Source organism: Cucumis sativus, chromosome 3 (assembly GCF_000004075.3).
Source record: "Cucumis sativus cultivar 9930 chromosome 3, Cucumber_9930_V3, whole genome shotgun sequence".
NCBI classification, from domain to species: Eukaryota; Viridiplantae; Streptophyta; class Magnoliopsida; order Cucurbitales; family Cucurbitaceae; genus Cucumis; species Cucumis sativus.
In genome coordinates, this window is record NC_026657.2 from 11,325,333 (window position 1) to 11,345,227 (window position 19,895).

The 19,895-nt window shown below is 28.8% G+C and overlaps 1 protein-coding gene across 2 annotated transcripts; it reads left to right on the forward strand.

Moving 5' to 3' along the window:
- The first annotated feature begins 1,479 nt into the window (after nt 1-1,479).
- LOC105434845 (transcription factor bHLH147-like) lies at nt 1,480-12,032 on the forward strand. 2 transcript variants are annotated; one of them, XM_031883130.1, is made up of 4 exons: nt 1,480-1,591; nt 3,699-3,801; nt 5,123-5,195; nt 10,908-12,032. In XM_031883130.1, exon 4 carries the CDS (start codon nt 11,050-11,052, stop codon nt 11,686-11,688), a length of 639 nt encoding a protein of 212 aa, XP_031738990.1. In that variant the 5' UTR covers nt 1,480-1,591; nt 3,699-3,801; nt 5,123-5,195; nt 10,908-11,049; the 3' UTR covers nt 11,689-12,032. The 2 variants fall into 2 exon arrangements, with proteins under 2 accessions (XP_031738990.1, XP_004134249.1); XM_004134201.3 differs by lacking the exons at nt 1,480-1,591; nt 3,699-3,801; nt 5,123-5,195 and adding an exon at nt 10,414-10,606.
- Nucleotides 12,033-19,895: the final 7,863 nt, after the last annotated feature.

Consider the following 19,895-nt stretch of genomic DNA (forward strand, 5'->3'; position numbering starts at 1 on the left):
TCTGGTGATCAAAGGACGTGCTGTTCGTATTCCAACGAATTGTCGTTTATTTGATGTTTAATGGACTCAACATGGGCTCCTGTAGTGGTAGATTTTCTCAGGCAAATCGTTCTCAGGTCATGAATCCGTTTGATATGGATTTTCTATTATATGAAGCTTCTAGATGTGTTGATGGTAAATTCAGGTTTGTCGTACTTTTATTGCGTGAAGTCATCTGATGTTTATTGGATCTTTGCTAAGAAAATCATTTCCCTTTTAAATTGGGTTTAGAAGGTCTAGCGTTGAACCCTCTTCCGATTCCCAACTGTTATGCAAAGATGTGCTTGTTATTCTCTAGACTCCAAATCAGCCAAATTTCAAATTTCTCTTATTTTGTTTCCACGTGTCTTTACTTTCCTGCATCCGCAAGTTCCTGAGTTGTTGCGGTGATCTGAATCGTATTATTGTGAATTATATACTTGTGAACCGATGGATACAAAATCTGTGAATTAGTCCCTTCAAGTTTGATTACAATGTACTGTTGTCCATAGTAAGGTCTATAGTAATAGCTTCATGAATTTGATTGCATAGCTCCGTTAGAGACATGTCAAGGCACCATTTATTGATTTTTGGTATATCTTATAGCTTCATGGATTTGATCGCATAGCTCCGTAAGGGATATGTCAAGACACCATATATGGAGTTTTTGTATATTGTATGGACTTAGCTTTTACGATATAACATGTTTCAAGAGCATTTATCTCCTATCAACTGAAGTTTCTTGGTTGAAGAATGTTACTTCCATCATTTGTTTTCCTCCCTTATCTGTTTTATAGCTTATGATGCACAAGATTATGATGCTTCTTGAAAAATTAGCAGGCAACTCTGAATTTATATTGCCACTTGATTTCTGTTATTTCAGTATTGCATGCTTATCTTTATACTGTAATGCTAGTTACTTCACAGAAAGTTGGTGAATTGGCATGTGGGATACTAATTAGAGCATCGTAGAACTCGTAAGCTCATGAAATTGATCTCTATGATGAAAATTTCCTTATCTTGACTTGATGACTAACTAGTAACTACTTAAGACATTTGTGTCTTATCCAATATATTTCCTAATTCTAATTGTCGGATTATCAATTAATAGATTTATTGAGTTAGTAAAATAATGCATCAATTTATTAAAAGTAATAATAATAAATTTTGTTAGAATGTTGTACAAATGATTGTGCTTTTTGGGAAGGTAAGATTGTAATGGAAGAAGAAAATATGTATTTAAAGTTTTACATATTAAAGAATCGGATGAATTTGTCTCAAATATCTTTGATTGAGTTTCCTAATTAACTATGGTTGTTTTCTAGCTGTTAGTAATTTCTAGTTCCAGTGATAAGGTTTTTAAATTAGTCCGTTAGTTTTCATTTTACAAGAAATGTATTTTATTTTTGTTGGGGTTTGAATGGAAAATTGAGTTTTGTATTTGGTGACTTTGCCAAAGGTAAAGAGGCTCGGCAGTTATCCTGTTAAGGGGAAGGCAATGAAAACGTTATGGTAGAATGCAGGCGCCATGGAGAGCTTGAAAAGCCTTGAACACTTCTGCACTGTGACAACGGTACGCTATAATTGTTCTTATAGCATGTTATTTCTGTAACAGAGATATCGATAAGATGTTTCCCATCAAGCTGCATTGTTTTGTTGCGCATCACATGCTGATGCGTGATGAAAAGAATCTGAATATTGGCAGATGGAATCCTTTTGCGGATCTCTCTCTCTCCCCTTTTTTTTTCCGTCTCCAAACTGATGCTATGTATCAAATGAATTGATAGCATAGCAGGAGTCAACTTGCACATTATTCTTTCCAACTCAGGTAAATTTGCATACATTGTAACTAACCGATGAAAATGATGCCTTCTGGCACAAAAAAGGAAAGTAGAAAATGGAAACCTTTACAGGCAAGAATCAGGATAGAAAGTGCAGTGTGCTGGCGTTTTATTTTTTTATTTTAAGGCATCTGAAAATGCAAGAAGATTACTGAGTGACACGTTCATCAGTTTTATTGGTCCAAAGTCCAGGCATTGCATTTGCTTCTAACTTCTTAATGGATGCTTATGTACAGGTCATTTATAGGTTACGATAGGTTGAAGGGTTTCTTTTACCAAGTTTAACGGGCTAAGATATTTATCCTTGAAAAAGGAAGTTAAGAGTTCAAATCTTATTAATAAAAAAAGTAAGAAGTCTTTTAGAACCACTCTAAGGTAGAAACTTGTCAAATTCAAATGGTCTTAGGTGATGAACTTGATTCAATCCAACTTGGATTACTTGGGTGGAGTTGGCTATGATGTTCAAGTTATTTATTAGAGTAATGCATAAAAAAGTAGTGAAACTATTAGTTTTTTCAGCAATTCATTAACAAACTTTTAAAGTTTAAAGTGAGATTAGCTGACTGATATAAAAATATTTTTCATAAAACTTCACTGAATCAAAGGAATAGTTGAAAAAAAAATTGTTGAAGATTAAAATATCATAAGAGTGAGTTGCATGATGAATTGAATTTAAGATAAATGCATGTGTAATTTTATCACAAGAGAAAGTATCTTTTATAAAGGGTTTTGTTGAACTAAACAAATTTTAAGAAAACTCAAATACAATAAAGTCATGTAGATTAGATTTGTCGAACTTTCTTAACATGATGATTTGCTCGTGTTTCTTTAAGATGGTTCTTGAAACAGTATACACTGATTTGATGTTGAATCTGTATTATTAAGCCATCAAATAATCTAAAAAACATGAATTTGGATGAAGAGGACAGACTCAACCTCAAATGGAGATGAACATAACAGGGACACATTTATTAGAATGCACATTTTGAAAGTATCTGTATCATTTTTATACTAGAAGGAAAATTAAAATCAAAGTCAATAAGTCTGCATTTATATGGTGAAGAATCAATTTGATTTGTTTTGTTCTCAAAATTTATTGTTTTGGTCCTATATATTATGTGTTTGTTTAGTACATATCAAACGTTCAATGTTGAAACCTATTTAGTTTCATACCACTAGTGTATAACACATAGTTATTGTGTTAACAAGTGTTGTCGAGTTAGTATTGGAGAGTCCAAGTCTGAGACAAGTATTGGATATATACACGCTACCTCATCCATGTTTCTTAGACTGAAATACTTAGGTTGATTGAATTGATATCGGATTGTTCAATCACTATAGTGAATTAGATGACGTTAAGCAAGTTGATTGGCCATAGGATTATGGTAATATTTAATTGGGAAAGGTTGGGAAATGGTTTACTTTATCATTAAAGATGGATGATTGGGTGTAATCCACAAAAGTTACGGATGGTAAAGTAAACACCTTGAAAGCTGGATGTCCATTGTACTTTGCATAAATGAATTGATCAAATATATACACCGACTAGGTAGTACTGAAATGCGTGCAGAAGAAGCAGACTTTTATGAACTAGTGAACTACTTTGTTTCCTTTTGCATTTCAATAAGGGTCCAGATTGAATAGAATACATTTAAATAGTTGTTAGCTGTGAAAATTAATATATGGATAATCTTTAGTTTTCTTATCTCAAAAGGGCTCGTGGTTCCAATCATTAAACAAAATCGCAGAGCTTTTTGAAATTCTCATTGATCCAAAAATGTTCATAAATTTGACTCAAAACTTATGAACTTTGTTTACTGTGGCTTGGTATGTTTGTAGCTTTGCTTGGGCTAGATTTGGAGACATGGTGGGTTCAACTCAAAATGACCTCTAATTAAGCGAATGACATGAGCTTTCACCCAACAGAATCATTTACTTTTTGGTTAGTATGATTTAGTTTAAAATTTTGCAAGGAAAAAATATAGTATCTTCTAAATTAACTGGCATGTCTCCATAGTTTGAATTACAAGTAGTTTTATATCATATATTATTTATGAAAAATAATACTCATAAATTTTGGACAAACTAGATCTTAGCAATTATTAGAGAATGAAAGAACATCTAAAAGAGATGATTTAAGGGAGACATAGCCAAGTCATGGCAAGTAAAAGAGGTACTGGTTAATTAGTAAATTCTGATTGGTTTCTTCTCTCCTTTAATTAATTGAATCCATAGATACTATATCTGAACAGGTTCGATTATTTGATTCAAAAACAAATTTTACCTAAATCAAATCAAATGGTTTGGTTTGGACAAAGTTGATTGGATTTATTGGGTCATTGAGTTTTCTACGCTTGTTATTGTGATAATCTAAGTTGACTGTATCTATAGCTGGGCTTATTTCACTAATTATCAATTAAGAAATATGGTGGTTGAAAAATTAGTCCTTTGACTATATGAAACTATATTTTCTTTGCATAACTATCTCGTGGCATTTTAAATAATTGATTAAAGTGAGGATTAGTAGAAAGTTCTCTAACGACTTGTTTTAGTCTTTCCTTTAGTTGGAAGTACATCTCATGAGTTTGACTGTTTTGGAATAGATAAAATTTTCATTCTATCAATCAATTTTTTTTTTCTTCCTTTACATGATTTAGGTTAGTTGGTTGAAGAATTTTCAATAATTTATTCCTTCTAGATTTTGCTTGAACTGATTGAAAAAAGTTACTCAATGAACATTGTCATCAGGTTGTACCTACCTTTAACTACAGTTTTCATTGGACATGAGAAATTTATGGTCATTCATAGCACAAAGTCACTATACATGAGACTGTGAGAGTGAAATTTTATGGGGTTTATTTTTTAAGTATCTTCCTTGTCCATGAGTTTGATTTAATAGATATTACTTCATGCCAACTTCTGAGATTTCTTTACATTTTCTTATGGAGAAGGGTATTATTAATTTAATGACATAATGTTTCAAGGATTGAAATTTTTAACTTATCTTTGGTGATTGGAGTTTTTTATCTCAATGCCATTCTCTGAAGGAGGTAATTGAGTTCTTAGATCTATGATGCTCTCAATTAGTATCTGATATACAATTGATAGTCCAATGTTTCTTTTCTTTACAACTATTGAATCATTGTTTGAAGACATTAGCGAATTACCACCACAGAGATCAGGCCTTTTACCTAGATTCACATTTGATTATTCTAAAAATAGAATGGTCCAAATTGATTAATGAATTTCATTTTGTCTTTCAGCTGCGGCTTTTGTAGTGTTTCAACTAAGGGAGGCAGTCTCTCTGGCTCACCATCATGATCTTCGTCTTTTAAGGTAATATAATTTATATTATGTAACAGCTTTATATCTAATGGGTTTCTCATATGGCTATCCTTGAAAGAAAAAAAGTGAAGTGATTACACATGGCAAAAATGATTTTTGTGGAGACTCTAGGAATTGAGAATTGGCCTAAAACATAATGATTAGAACACACACATATATATACCTTTTAGCCCTCTAGCTTCTGGTTGCCATTCCCCCAAAACTTTCACTCACTTCTTTTTCACCTTTATTTATTATCATTTGAAAAGCTCTCTTCTTTCTCACTTATGAGGCATTTGGCATAAAACTTTTAGTCCACACAAATTAGCACTTCTAATTTCGTTTTCAAGTATTTTTAAAATAAGGCTAAAGAAAAGTTTTTTTTTAATTTCAAAATCTGACCAAACATGACAAAAATTTGTAATGATTTTGTTATTTAAATTTGTGGTTGTTTCTCCCTTTTTTTTAATTGTGGTTTTCATTTTTGTTTGAAAAACTAGCAAATTAAATTTTTTAAAAAAAGTTTTGATAACTGTTTCTTTAATTCTTAAATCTTAATTTGACATTTTAAAAGATAAAGATTATAAAACATAGAAAAAAATGTAAAGATTATAAAACATAGAAATCTTACCGATAAAAATAGTGTTTATAAACTTAATTTTTTAAAATCAAATGATTATCGAACAGGATGTTGATTTAAAAAATATTTGAATTCAAATAAATTTTAAAAACAAAAAAACAAAAATTTTTAAAATCATTTTTTTTTATATAAAAAAACTTGACCTAGGTTTCATAAAGCTTTGCAAAAAAGTGAATACCAAAACAAAATAATGCATAGGTTTAAGGAGTGATTACAACTTTAATTTTAAAAACTAAAAACAAACAAAATCTAATGATTATCAAATAATCCTCTTAAAAACACTTTTCACTACCAAGTTCACCCTTAGGAATAATGCAAAATTACATAAATACATCTCTTCTTTCTACATTATCAAACAACCGCCTTTTATATCCAAACACTTGAAGAACTCATTCCAATATATTATGCAGTACCAGAAGGCAGCAACTCATTCGTCCCAACCCAACATTATTATGCCCAGACTTTTTGTTTCTAAGTTTCTTGATCCCAACAAATATAACCAACGTATAAGGAGGCAATCCAAATTCTCATTATTTAGTGAGTTGACCATAATACAAGTGAAATTTGAAATTGGAGAAATAGTGGGAAGCCAAGCTGTTTGTTTTGTATTCTACCTAATGCACACACAAAAGCCTTGGACTTGGACCTCTAGCTCTCTCCTTTTAAAAATTAGAACATTATATTGGTAAACAAAGCAAAAGGCAGTTAGCGAACATGAAATTTTTTTTTCCCTATAAAGAAATCTGTTAAGAGGAAGAGGACAAAGGTGGTAGTGGCAGGAAATGTGGAGCATACCTGTCTACATCTCTTAAAGTAGGAAAACTCCAAAACACCAACAAATACGAAACCAAGCACCCCTTAAAAATAAAAAAAGAAGAAAAAAAAACCGACCCACATTGCACATGCATCCCCCTTTTACTTTATTATTATTTTATTTTATTTATATATATCTATATCTATATATTTACATATATTTATATATATTTTATGACCACCTCCACTACCAATAATCATTGCACGGAATTAAAATAGTTGGAAAAATAATTTTATTTTCTTATCTTTTTGGTTGCTTTGCTTTGCTTTGCATTGTTTTGTTCAATTAGTGGTACCCAAATTCCCCAATGGTGATTCCTTTTCCCCTACCTCTTGCCGGCACGCCCACTCTCCTACCCTCTACGCCTCTCCCATAGGTCCTTTTTAGGGAAACAAAAAAAAAAAGATTAGGAATGGCTAGATTTTGGAGATGACTCTAGATTTTAGATTTTAGATTAACTATGTGTACCATTTGCCTTTTGTTTTGTTCAATTATTGATTTAGATTTTCACTTTTGATTGATTGGGTTTACTTTTAAATGTGTTTGGAATGACTTTTTTAACTTTTGAAAATCATTCATTTAGGTATTTACTTATTTTACTTTGTCTAAGTTTTAAAGAATGGTTTTGTTTAGTTCATTGTGTGTACCAAATGACCTAACATTATCGTTTGATGAGTATTGGTTGATTTGGCACATGCTAGGAGAAAGGTAATTGTTGGATCAAGTAAAGTAGCTTAGATAAAAAGAAAATTTAGGAACAACTAGATTTGGAAATTATGGATCAAGTGTGGTAGGTTTATTAGTTTATGCGTAGGATGCGTTTGACATTGTTTGACAATGATTTTAACACTTTTTTACACGTTGAAAAAGTTATTCAATCGTGTATTTAATTTCTTTTATTTTCAAAAGTTTTAGTTGTGTGTTTGAACTTTGAGAAGTGATTTTTTGTAATTCATGATGCTTGATAATGGTTTGATACGATTGTTTGACAAATATTGGTTGATTTAAACACATGCCAGTGAAAGTAGATTAAAGAGAGTCAAGTAGCTTAGACTAGACAAAAATTTATGAACAACTTAAGTTTGGTGATGACTCACGGTTTGGATTAATTATGTGGTAGATTTATCTTTGGTTAAATTATTGATTTAGAGTATGACATTTGACTTTTTAAGGGTTTAATACTTTTTTAAGCGTTTAAAAAAGTGAAAATCGGAATATTTAGTTTTTTCATTCTTAAAAATTTTAGTTGCATATTTGAACTTTGAAGAGTGATTATGTAGCGTTCAACAATAGTATGACATGACGCTAACGAATATTGATTGATTTAGCACGTATTAGGAAAAAGTAGATTATTGAAATGAGTAAAATAGCTTATAATAAAGAAAAATCTAATAATTCGTATTAAAAATTCATTCAATTAACTGTGATATACTTATCTTTTGTTGAATTATTGATTTAGATTTTTACTTTGATTCATTAACAAGATGAAACTTTAAAAGTATTTTTTAAACACTTAAAAATGTCAATGTTTTATTTTTAAAAGTTTTAGCGTGTGTTTTAATTTTTCAAGAAAATTTGTGTGCAGTTGTCATTGTTTAACAACATATTTCACGACACTTTAACGAATGTAAATGCATATTGATTTGGCAAGTGTTTGGAGAAAGTAAATTTGTGAAATCGTTTCATTTAATAACTCTTAGTTTAACCCATTTGACATGATATCACTTCATTTTAACTGTTTTTAAACTTATTTTAATTGTTGAAATTATTAAATGCGTAAAATTGTCCCACACTATTTTTTACAATAATGTAGTTGAAAAGTACCTTAATATTAATTTTAAATAATTACAAAAAATCCCACTTTTCATGGCTTTATTGTTGCCTAGAGAGATGTTTTTCTTCAATGATTAAGCCTCTATTACACATGGGTGAAATTTTGTGATTGAAATCAAGTTTTAATTTGTGACAAATTATTGAGTGTTACATTACCCAACATTTAACTTTCATCGACTTATTTTCTTTAAACATGCATTTAAATATATGAGGGTATGTAATACTCACCTTTTTTTTTTTAATCTTCACATTATTCTCATTCTTTTAGGCCTTTTTTTCCCCTTCTTTTAATCTCTTTTCTTTTTTAAAGGGCATTCATGCCTTTACGAATTTCTGTTGTTTTTTCTTTTCTTGAAAGTTTGTAATTGTACAGAAGATGTGAATGGGATACTCTAGGAGTTTGTTTTAGGTGTAGAACAATTATAAATCTACGATAGTGTTGAATGGAAAAATACTTAATTTGAATATATTTGATGATAGTCTTTCTTTTAGTTAGAGGATTGTTAAGGTAAAGTATTGAATCATGGGGCTTATAGAATAATAATGAATGTCTTATTTATTGAGTATAATGCCAATTTTTGTAAGTATAATATGTTTCTACTCGTGCTAATTGATTTAATAGGAATTATCACATTAGTTAAAAAAATGGTGCTTTAGTATTAAAAGCATAATATAATGGTTTTAATAACCAAGTTTTATAAACTGTGCTTGATCTTTTTTTTTTTTGTTCTCTTTTGAAATCAAATAAGATTTGAGATTAGTATTATATTCTATAACTTTTGCAAGATATTTTATTTTGACAAGTTGAGTTATATTTAAGTTGTTAATAGATTGTGAAGTATGTTAGAATTTTGTTTGTTCAATTAACTTATATAATTCTTTAACTAACTTGTATTAAAATTATTCTCTTTCAACTTTCTAATCAGTGATTTTTTCTTGTCAATTCTAACAAAAATTTCATGTTAAAACAGGTTTGTAAAATAGATAATTCAAGAAATCTTATTTAAAAACAAAATAAAATTTGAATTTAGAAAACTAAAATATATATAAAAATGTTTGTGAAAGTTTGAAAGGAGAGAATGAAATAGAGCCTTTTAAACTCCGTTTAGATTACAGTTTCAATCATTTATATATGGTTTCTTAATATGTGATCTTATTTCAGTATTTGAAATTTCAATTTAGTTTTTTATAAGTTTTTATATTTTAATTTTGTTTACAATGAATTTTAAATTATTAATTTTGTGTCCAAACTTTCACTTTTACATTTTGGCTGTCTATTTGATAAATTTAATACATTATAGTCATCTTTTAAAAAAATTTAAAAAATCAAATAGAAATTTCAATGTTCTTGGTGGATGTAAACTTTTTCTTCTAATATTTACAAATATATAAAAATAATACAATCACTGTAAACTACTCTTTTTATCTATCAAATTCTATCTTGATTTATTGTGGATGAAAAAACTAAATTTTTATAAATATTTTAGTTGATTTTATTATATTTAAAAATAATTTATTTAGAATACAAAATTAAATCAACACAAATTTAAAAGCTAAAATTGAATAGATATAGAGTTTGTATGAACAAGCAGAATTTTGGTTGTGAAAAAAGAGAATGAATAAAAAGAGAGAGAGAGAGAGAGAGAGATTGTATGTATGTATGTATGTAAAGTGGAAGTTTGATGGGGGCGGGGGATGTGGCAGAGGGGAGTGGGGCATGAGGCCACATGCAACCCAACCCCGGGCTTAGTGCCTAAAAAACTTTTCCACCACAACTACTGTGTGCCCGCTCACCTCGGTCAGCTTGGGCACCCACAATTAGCCAAACCGCTAAAAGTCAATTCCAAGTTTTGATGTTTAAAAACAAAAGAAAACCCATTCATTAATAACATTGATAATTATTAGTTATTATTATTGTAAGGAAAATGAAAATCAAAACTCTGCTCTTATCTTTTTAATTCTCTTTATAACATCTCTTCTCTCCCTTCCCGCTTTCTCTCCTCATTTCACAGTCGCCTCCTCTCAACAAACTCCGTTCCGTTCCCTTCTCTCTCTCTCTCTCTCTCTCTCTCTCTCCCTGCCACCGTTCCCTTCTCTATAATTCCGTTTCATTTCTCCCTTCTCTCGCCGTCACAGGTATCATTCATTTTCATTGGATTTTCGCTTTTTCTATTGCTCTTCTGTTCCTTTTGCGCTTCATTCTGATTGATTTTTGGTTATTCTACTGCTTTCTCTCTTCGGTTTTACTCTCTTGATGCTTTGATTCCACTGCTTCTTCTGCTCTGTTTGTTTATTCTTGTTTCCCTTGATTCGTTTTGTTTGATTAATTGTTGTTTTCGATGGAGTGGGATTTTGCTTTGTGTTCTTCTTCATTTGTTTTGTTGAATTGATGAATTTACGTTTCTTGTGCCTTTTTTTTTTTCTTTCCTTTTTTAAGGAGGATTGGATTTGATCTGTGAGGTGAAGAAGGCAGTCCGTACGGGATTCGTTGTGGAATAATTTAGTAAAAAGGTTTTGGTAGTTACGGGAGTGAGAGTATCTTGAATTTGAATTGGTGTGTTGTGTGTGGTGGTTTTCTAATGGCGTCGTCTCTGATTCTGAATCCTGTGACGAGTTCTGAACGATCGCGTGATTCTTCAAGAAAGAAGAAGAAGAAGAAAGCGACAAGAGAAGATGATCGTCAAGATCAGGATCAAATCAAATGGAAATCACAAGCTCAACATCAAGTTTACTCTTCGAAGCTGTTGCGCGCTTTGAGTCAGGTCAGGATCAGTTCTCCTGAGCCAACACCAAACGAAACGCCTCGGCGTGGCCGAGCGGTGCGGGAGGCATCCGATACTGTTTTAGCCATGACGGCGAAAGGAAGAAGTAGGTGGAGCAGAGCAATCTTAACGAACCGTCTCAAGCTCAAGTTTCGAAAACACAATAAACAGAAAGCGCGTGTGATCGGAAACAGCCGTACGAAGAAGCCGAGTGTTAGCGTGTTACGGTTGAGAGGAAAAGGACTACCAACTGTACAGAGAAAAGTCCGGCTTCTCGGCCGACTAGTTCCCGGCTGCCGGAAACAACCGCTGCCGGTGATTCTAGATGAAGTAACCGATTATATTCCAGCTCTAGAGATGCAGATCCGAGTCATGAGCGCCATAGTCAACTTGGTTTCAAGCTCCTCTTCATCTTCTACTGGTATCGATTCTTCTATCCCTCCATCTTCTACCTGATTAAACACACACTTTTTCTGATCAATTCTCTTCCCAAGAAGAAATCCATTTTCTTCCCCCTCTCTGCTTCTCTTCTGCCAGTAATTTCTTGTCAAATATATATATATATATAAATCTATATATATTATATCGATTTCTTGTATTTGCTGCATGCAATTACAATTTTAGTATGGGAATCTGGATAAAATGTAAATTCAGATGACGTTCAAGAAAAAGAGATGAGTCTCCGGTGAAATTGAGGTGTGTTTATGTTTTAGATTCCTTACTCATGAAGAAAGTTTTTTATTGATCAAACTATCGCTTTATTATTTATTCTCATAAAATCCTTTTTCTCGTTTACATTATTAATCGGCTTTTAAAGCACAATAGATTGTTTTGTTCTATATGATTCTCTAATATATATAATAAAAAATTTAAATTCAAATGGGTATTCTATTTTTTTGATTATGTGAAAGTTTGGATGAAGAATTATGGAATTTTAGATTTCGGTTAAGTTTAGGAAGATATTGTTTTTTCTCATTGGAAGATAAAATGTTTTACTCTTATTTCTAATATAGAGTGTAATTGAAGACTTCTGCTAGTTGTTAATTGAAATGCAATATTATTTGTCTATGTATCATTCTGATTGTTTTCGAAGGCACCATCCAAGTATCATATCGATGAATATTTTGAGAAATGTTATGATATAATAGTGAAATTTTAGGGGAAAATATTTAAGTAATAAATTATAGTTTTAAGTATATGAATCGATAAAAAAAATTGTAGCTAATAGTAGAGATCGAGATCATGGATAATAAAGAAGATCAAGAATGATTATAAACTTACTTAATTAGTAAAGATAATATTTGAAGTTTTTAACATAATTGGAATAAGTAAAGATAATATTTGAAGTTTTTAACATAATTGGAAGTATGTCATTCGTGAGTCTCAACCTCAGAGCTACGATATCAATATATGGAAGAATTTTAAATCATGTTCCCCATCTAATGTCAATATATGGAAGAATTTTAAATCATGTTCCATCTAGATGGGGATGTCCAAAGATGTTCAAAGAAATTAAGATAGATGTTCAAAGGCTTTGAGTTAGAGTTTTCATCGATTTCATAAGAAATTTGTGGAGAAACCATAATTATGTTATTAGCTTATATGTCTTTTTGGAAATGAAATCTGAAAATTCAATGGGAAGATTTTAAAACTGAAATTTTCAATTAATATGTTATTTGTTCAAATTGTTTTTCTTGGAATTGAAAATTTGAATAGTGGGGAAAGTATAAATCATGGTTAATATATGTGTTTTCTTTAATTCAATTTAATAAACGCAAACATTGGATTAAAATTTGAGAGAAGATTTTGGAAGATATTGGTATTCATTTTGGAAATTAGAGGTAATACTTATTTTGAAATATATGTTGATATTTTGTCTGGATTTTTTTAATTTAATAAAGGTAGGATTTCCAATTAACAAATTGGAATATATGTGTTCATTTTTGGAAAAAAAATTAATCCACAATTTTAGTTGAAAATTTGAGGTGAAAAAACAAAATTAATCCACTATTCACGATATTTTTGTCAATACATCGAGGCAAGAAACAATTTTTTGAGACTTTTCATGAAAAGAAAATCTTCACCTATTATTTTTATTGGACATGTCGACTTAGTGATTTTTCAATCCTTTTATTAGAATACATTTTTATTTACTCCTCACTAGTGAAGTGTTCGTTTGAATTCACTTAAACAAAAATACTTCTTAAACTATTTTGATCAAACAAAATTCAATCCAATACTATTATTACATTTTTCTAAAATAAAAAGAAGTAAAGGGAAAGTAAATTTTAAAATGTAATATTAGTTTTTTTTCAACCAAAAATAACAGCACAATACACCGAGGATCAAAAGGGTTCACAGTTCGAATTCTTCCCTTCCGTTTGTACTTTAGAAAATAGTTTTTCTTTTTTTCTTTTTAAATTGTAGATCACGTTGGTATATATTTTTCTTTGAATCTAAGCCTAATTTCATGCTTTTTCTTTCAATTAGAACCTAATTCTTTCAATCAACAAGTTTGAATATATCTTGCTCTATAAAAATTTAGGAAAACATTTCTAGATATTTTCTACTCAATTGAACCATAGTTTATAAATCAAATGAGACAAAATGAATATATATATATATATATATATACACACACATTTGTATTTAGGTTTGCACAATTAATTAGAAAGGTGTGTGTTTTGTTGGGTTGTTGTTGTGGAGAATGATGGAAGAGTCTCTTTCTTTATCACTGTTTTGTTTGAATGTGGTGTTAAATCCAAAGCCAAATGTGATTCTCTCATTTTTCAAACCCCATCACATGCTTAATCACATTCATGATATCCCCATTTTTCAAATATAGAGAATAATAAATGTATGCATTTCACCAAGTAACACACAAAGTTTTAAAGCTATTGGTTTTTTACTCCCTTTTCCTATATTTCTTCATTTCTAATTATTTTACTTTTGGGATCTTCAACAACTTATAATTGATATCATGCAACCATAATTTACATAATTGGGTCACATATAAAGTTCTTGAATTTACCTAAAATCATCTCAAAATTCACATTACCAAAACCAAACACATTATCTACAAAAAGAAAAACGTCTAAAACACACTTACATTATGCGTAATATTTCCATACTTGGTGCTTATGCACATTTTAAAAGTCTTTGATTTCTCTATCGTAAAGCTATTAATTAAGGGACTATAGCACGCTTTCCATTATTAGTATTACTCTGGTGACCATACGCTACTTTTGCATGCACCAATGAAGTCGAATATTAATGACTCGTTCGAAGACTACATGCAGCCGTCTAATCAAATAAGGAGTTAAACCACTCTTAGAAAATGAAATCGATAACAATATACAATTTATCGATATAGGTTTTTTTTTTTTAATGCTATAAACTTTTGTTAAAATAAAATTTATCTAATTATAATATATGATACAGTAATAAATAATATACATACAAGTCATGATCCATTTTCACCTATCTAATTTAGATTACATATCAAACGTCAAATCTTAATTACTTTTGGAAAATATAACTATATGTTTACTATGGAAGTTGAATGATTAAAATATGAAATGAATGATGGTTGGATTCTCATTCATTCTATCAACCTTAGAAAATGACAAGAGAGAATACCGACTATAAAAGAATAGTAAAACCAGAAGAAAATCATGTCTAAATGGTAGATGTAGATGGAAGCAAGTAAAAGACTAATTTTCTTCCAAGTAGATAAAGATATATATGTCGATGTACCATGTGATGATAGTCACATGATTTTTCAAAAGAGGTTGTTTGATTGTGAACAATCATGCATTCTGATATCAAATATATCATAAAATTTTACCATATGGTCCAAAGACAGCAAAATCGATGTGCGATAAAAAGTGATAGTCCATAATCTTGCAATCACAATCGTTAATTAATTAAAGAAACACACGGAGGGTTGTCCATGGTTGTCACTCTCAATTTGTTTGTTTGTACTTTGAAAGCTCTATATATAAATACATTAAAATGGTGACCTTTTATGTAATTATACTTCTTTTGGATTTTATTTTAATTTTTAGAATTTGGGAATTTTCTTTTAATTAATAACCTGTTTTTATATTAATTAGTAATTTACATCATCAACACTCACCTCACATGATAAATATAAAATAAGATTTTATTTTTTGTTCTTAGAATGGGACCTAAAATATAAATAATGGCATAAAAACACACACTAGTTTTGTAATTATTCTTAATTTTCATTTTAAAAATCAATTTGTACTTATTTTTTAAAAGTTTTATTTGTTTATCAAATTGTTGGTTGGTTTTTGAAAATTAAGTTCATCAATCATACATACATTATTCATCTATGGATGATTTTTTTGTTTTGTTGTCTATTTATATTTTATTAGCATTTTAAAAAGAAAACATGTTCGATTTGTTAAAATTGAAGAAACAAAATTGAAATTTGTTTTTTCTTTTAAACTTTCACTAGAGATTCAAACATAACATAACTTTGGGAAAAAAAGAATCAAAGTGTTATCAAATACTCACACCCTAAATATTCATAATTTAGGTTCTATCATCTTCTTCCTATCTCTTTCTCTTGCCTAGTTGGCTAAAAGTAAAATAAATTTAATATGTTTTATCTCATGTTAGTGTTACCTCATTTCATTTTTTTTTTTTTTCATATTGTTTAAATAAAATGAAGAAACCATTTAGAATCAATTTTCAATTAGATGTATGTTTTCAAACTTTAGAGATCATATTTGTTGGTAATACAATGGTTTTAGGGGAAATGATGAAGGGGCCATGTGACATGTCATAGCACAAGGAAACACGGGGGACCCGTTGTTTCCAGCTTTTTCGCCACGTAGGCAAACCCCCCACTTTCTAATTTCTAATTTTTCATTTGGAAAAATTGTTTAATTGTGTTTTGTTTTCTAATGCGTTTTCTTCTTTTCCATGTGAGCTGCCGCGGCCGCGGCCGCCACCACACCATGTGAGGCGGAGCCAACGATTCAGGCGACCATCAATTAAAGTAAAAAATAATTAAGTATTTCCTTTCCATAACAATTTTATTTTAAATTTTTGAAAATTAAGTCTACTTTTAAATATTCACACCCAATTCTATCATTTTTTTCAGGTATAAGAGTTAAATTCTCAAATTCTAAAAATAAAAATAATATCGTGAAAACTACTTTTTCTTAGTTTTTTTAATTTTAGTTTGGTTTTTGAAAATACAAATTTAAAAATGGTTAACAAATGAGTTTAAAAAGTGTGTTTAATTGGAAAAATTTTAAAAATAGTAAAAGAAATATTTATAAAATATAGTTCAATTTTAAATTATATTAATGATATACAATAACAGTGTTAATAATGTTATAAAAAATAAAAAATAATGTTATATTTTAAAAATATTATTTGGAAATGGAAAGGATGTATAATAAAAGCCACGTGGAGGGGTCAGATGGTTTCTCCCACTAAAAATGAGAAGCAAAAGAGGAATTGTCACTGTTGAGAAGAGCAGTCCAAAACTACACTTCAAAGCATGCCATTAAATATCGCTACATGCAAATATCTATCACAATAATACTTCAATGCATCTCAACCTGCCCTATATTGTTATTGTTAATTTCTTTTCCTACTCTATATTTTATTTTATTTTGATATTTATACTTTCAAATCTTTAATTTATATATACTATTTTCTATCTTATTCTTTTCCGTTTCCATTTGTATGGAACCGATTTTAATTAAAAAAAATGATTATTTAAGAGTCCTTAGTGAACTATTATAACTCACTCCTATGTTTGCATATTTATTCAATAATATCAAATATTTAAATATTATTTTATTACGATATTTAAATGATCATCGATTGTAATATCAAATTGAATAATCTCTAAAAATTTAGGTCCCTAGACAAAATTTTGAAATTTAAAATTACATATCTAAAAATAATCCAAAGTACAAATAAGTCCAAAAAATAGTTTAACATTTTGTTTTTATTTAATTTTCCCATTTAAAATAATGAATATGCATGCTTGTATGCTAAGTTAGGTATAAAGTTTAAGAAACCTCATTTCTTTAGTTGCCTATCTTTAATGTGCCTTTAGGAGCAATATTGCTTTTTAATCATGTGGTAAAGTCTTATAAGGAAAGGTTATGCTACAAATTTTGTCAATAAATAAATAAACATCTCACACCACAAATTTCTCAAAACAAATAAAAAAAAAATCAAATGAATTTGAGAAAGAAAATAACACTTTTTTGAAAAGAAAACATAAAACTAAAACAGTAGTAGAAGAATTTATAGATATAACCAAATTTGAATTGAATTTCGAAAGTCTTTTAACTAATAATACCATATTATTAATATATAGAGTCTATTACTGATAATCACGTAGTTTATATATTACGTATCCAACAAAATAAGATTGCAAGAATTCATTCGATAACATTCTTATTTTTTTTATTTAGATAATTAAGAAATAAGAAACATATATTGTTATATCAAACCAATCCTAATTGAACTAAAAGCGCTTCAAGTTCACTTAAAAGCAAATAATGATTTATTTGTCAATTTTAAAAAACTCGTTATTTTCTAAAAAAAATCATGAAGTCAATATATTATGGAAAAGTAGTTTTGTAATTTAACATTTTAGTCAAACAAGTTGGGTATGGTTGCAATCGTTTATCTTACTTACGATAATAATATCAAAATTAAATCATGTGAAAAATTGGATTAAGTACATAAAAGTTTTTTTAAAAAATACATCAAATCCAACTAAAAAACATAGCCAAATAGTCAAAAATCTTGAAATAAATTAAAAGGAAAGAAAAATTCTACTAATATAAGTTTAGGGATTATAATATATATATCCCAATCTTAATTAAAAGTAAATAGGATTATTTTCATTAATGATTTAAATTAGCAAGTGGTTCCATGAATGAATAATAAATAAATAAATAAATAAATAAATAAATAAAGTGATGAAGGTAGGAGCCACACCCTACTTAATTAAACTAGGACTTAGGCATCATTAATGTATAAAACTACATTGTGATTATCTTCATTTTTCTTCTTCTTATTATTAAATGTTACATCAAGAGACTTAATCCTTCATCTCACCTAATCTATTCTACTTTGAAGTGGGATTTGGTTTAATTAAGCATCCTTTGATCTCTCTTCTCTTTTTTGTTCTTTTGTTGATTAATTAAGTAATTATTTTGTCACTTCACATCACTTTCTCTTTCCTTATTATGTTGAAAATAAGATTAAAAGAAAAAAAAAAGAAGAAGATAATTACTTCCCCATTTCTCCTCATTTACAAAATTTTCAAAGGAATTGAGGTGGAGATTACCATGGAGAATTGTAATTCTATAATAACATAACACTAAATTATTACAACACCCTTTTTAAACAAAAACAAATGAAAATGCATTTCACGTTCTCGTCTCTGTTTAGTTTTTAGAGTGCTTTTTCATTTTCTTTCGATCGAGTAAGAAAATGAACATTTGTCGAAGTGGTAGTGGTTAGATTTTTGTCATTTTTCTTTAAAAATTTGTTATCGGGTGGTTTTGCATCAATTATTTCAATATATTTTTTATTTGACCAAAAAACGAAAAATTGTCAAAAAAGATAAATTTAATCCTATATAGTAAAATTTCATATTTTAAATATACTTCTAAAATAAATAAAAAACATTTTAAAAAATATCAAAACATTAAAATTATTTTATAAAATTTATTTACCAAATTCGAGTTGTTCGTATTTTATATATATATATATATTTTATAAATGTTTCATTTCACTCATATTATGTTTTCCAAATTGCCGTTAATCTATGGAGATTATGACTCCCCAACTTCCAAACTTCATTAAATGCGATGAATCTTAGTTTCTATTTTCTTCGTCCTTTGAAACTTTTATTGGATTATGAAAATGACCATCTACACACATATATATTATTGGCCACAGTTATATCAATTATAAATATAAAAAATATCATTATTAAATATTTGTAAATATTTTCAACAGTTTTGTCATGTAACAAAAAAAAAAAAAGCGTATATTCGAAAATGTTCATAAACTTTATAACTTGTGTATCTGCTGAGTTTTTTAAATATTAAAAATATCAAATATATATCTAATGATTAATGTATTAATATAACTCTAAACTTTCTATAAATCAATAAAGTCGTTGAGATATTGAGTAAGATAAAGAAATAAAGGGAAAAATTAAAAATGAATAAAACCAAATTTGATTAGTTAAAGTCGACCAATAGCATGTTTAAATTTTGAATATAATAAATTAGTATTAGTCAATTTTTAGGGTTTGGTTATGTGGTCTATGGAATAAAATTGCCCTTCACCCATACCTTATTACATTTCTCATCTTATTCAATGGAGGTAGTATAGTACGACAATATAGATTTTAGGTTTCAAAATTTTAAAATTGACGTTTCCATCTATTTATCGATGAAATCTTGTTGACAAAATATATATTTTTAATTTAATGTATAGTAATAATAAATCTATTTCTCTTCTCTTCACCCCGTTCTGTTTCATTCTTTTTTCCCAGTTTTGACATCAACACCGTTATCTTTCCTCTCTTTTCAACAACCTTCTTCTTCTCCTTCAATTATTTCATATATTTAATATTATGCCTT

What these genes read in the sequence shown, in the direction of transcription:
- LOC105434845 (XM_031883130.1), top strand. Translation starts at nt 11,050, where the DNA reads ATGGCGTCGTCTCTGATTCTGAATCCTGTGACGAGTTCTGAACGATCG.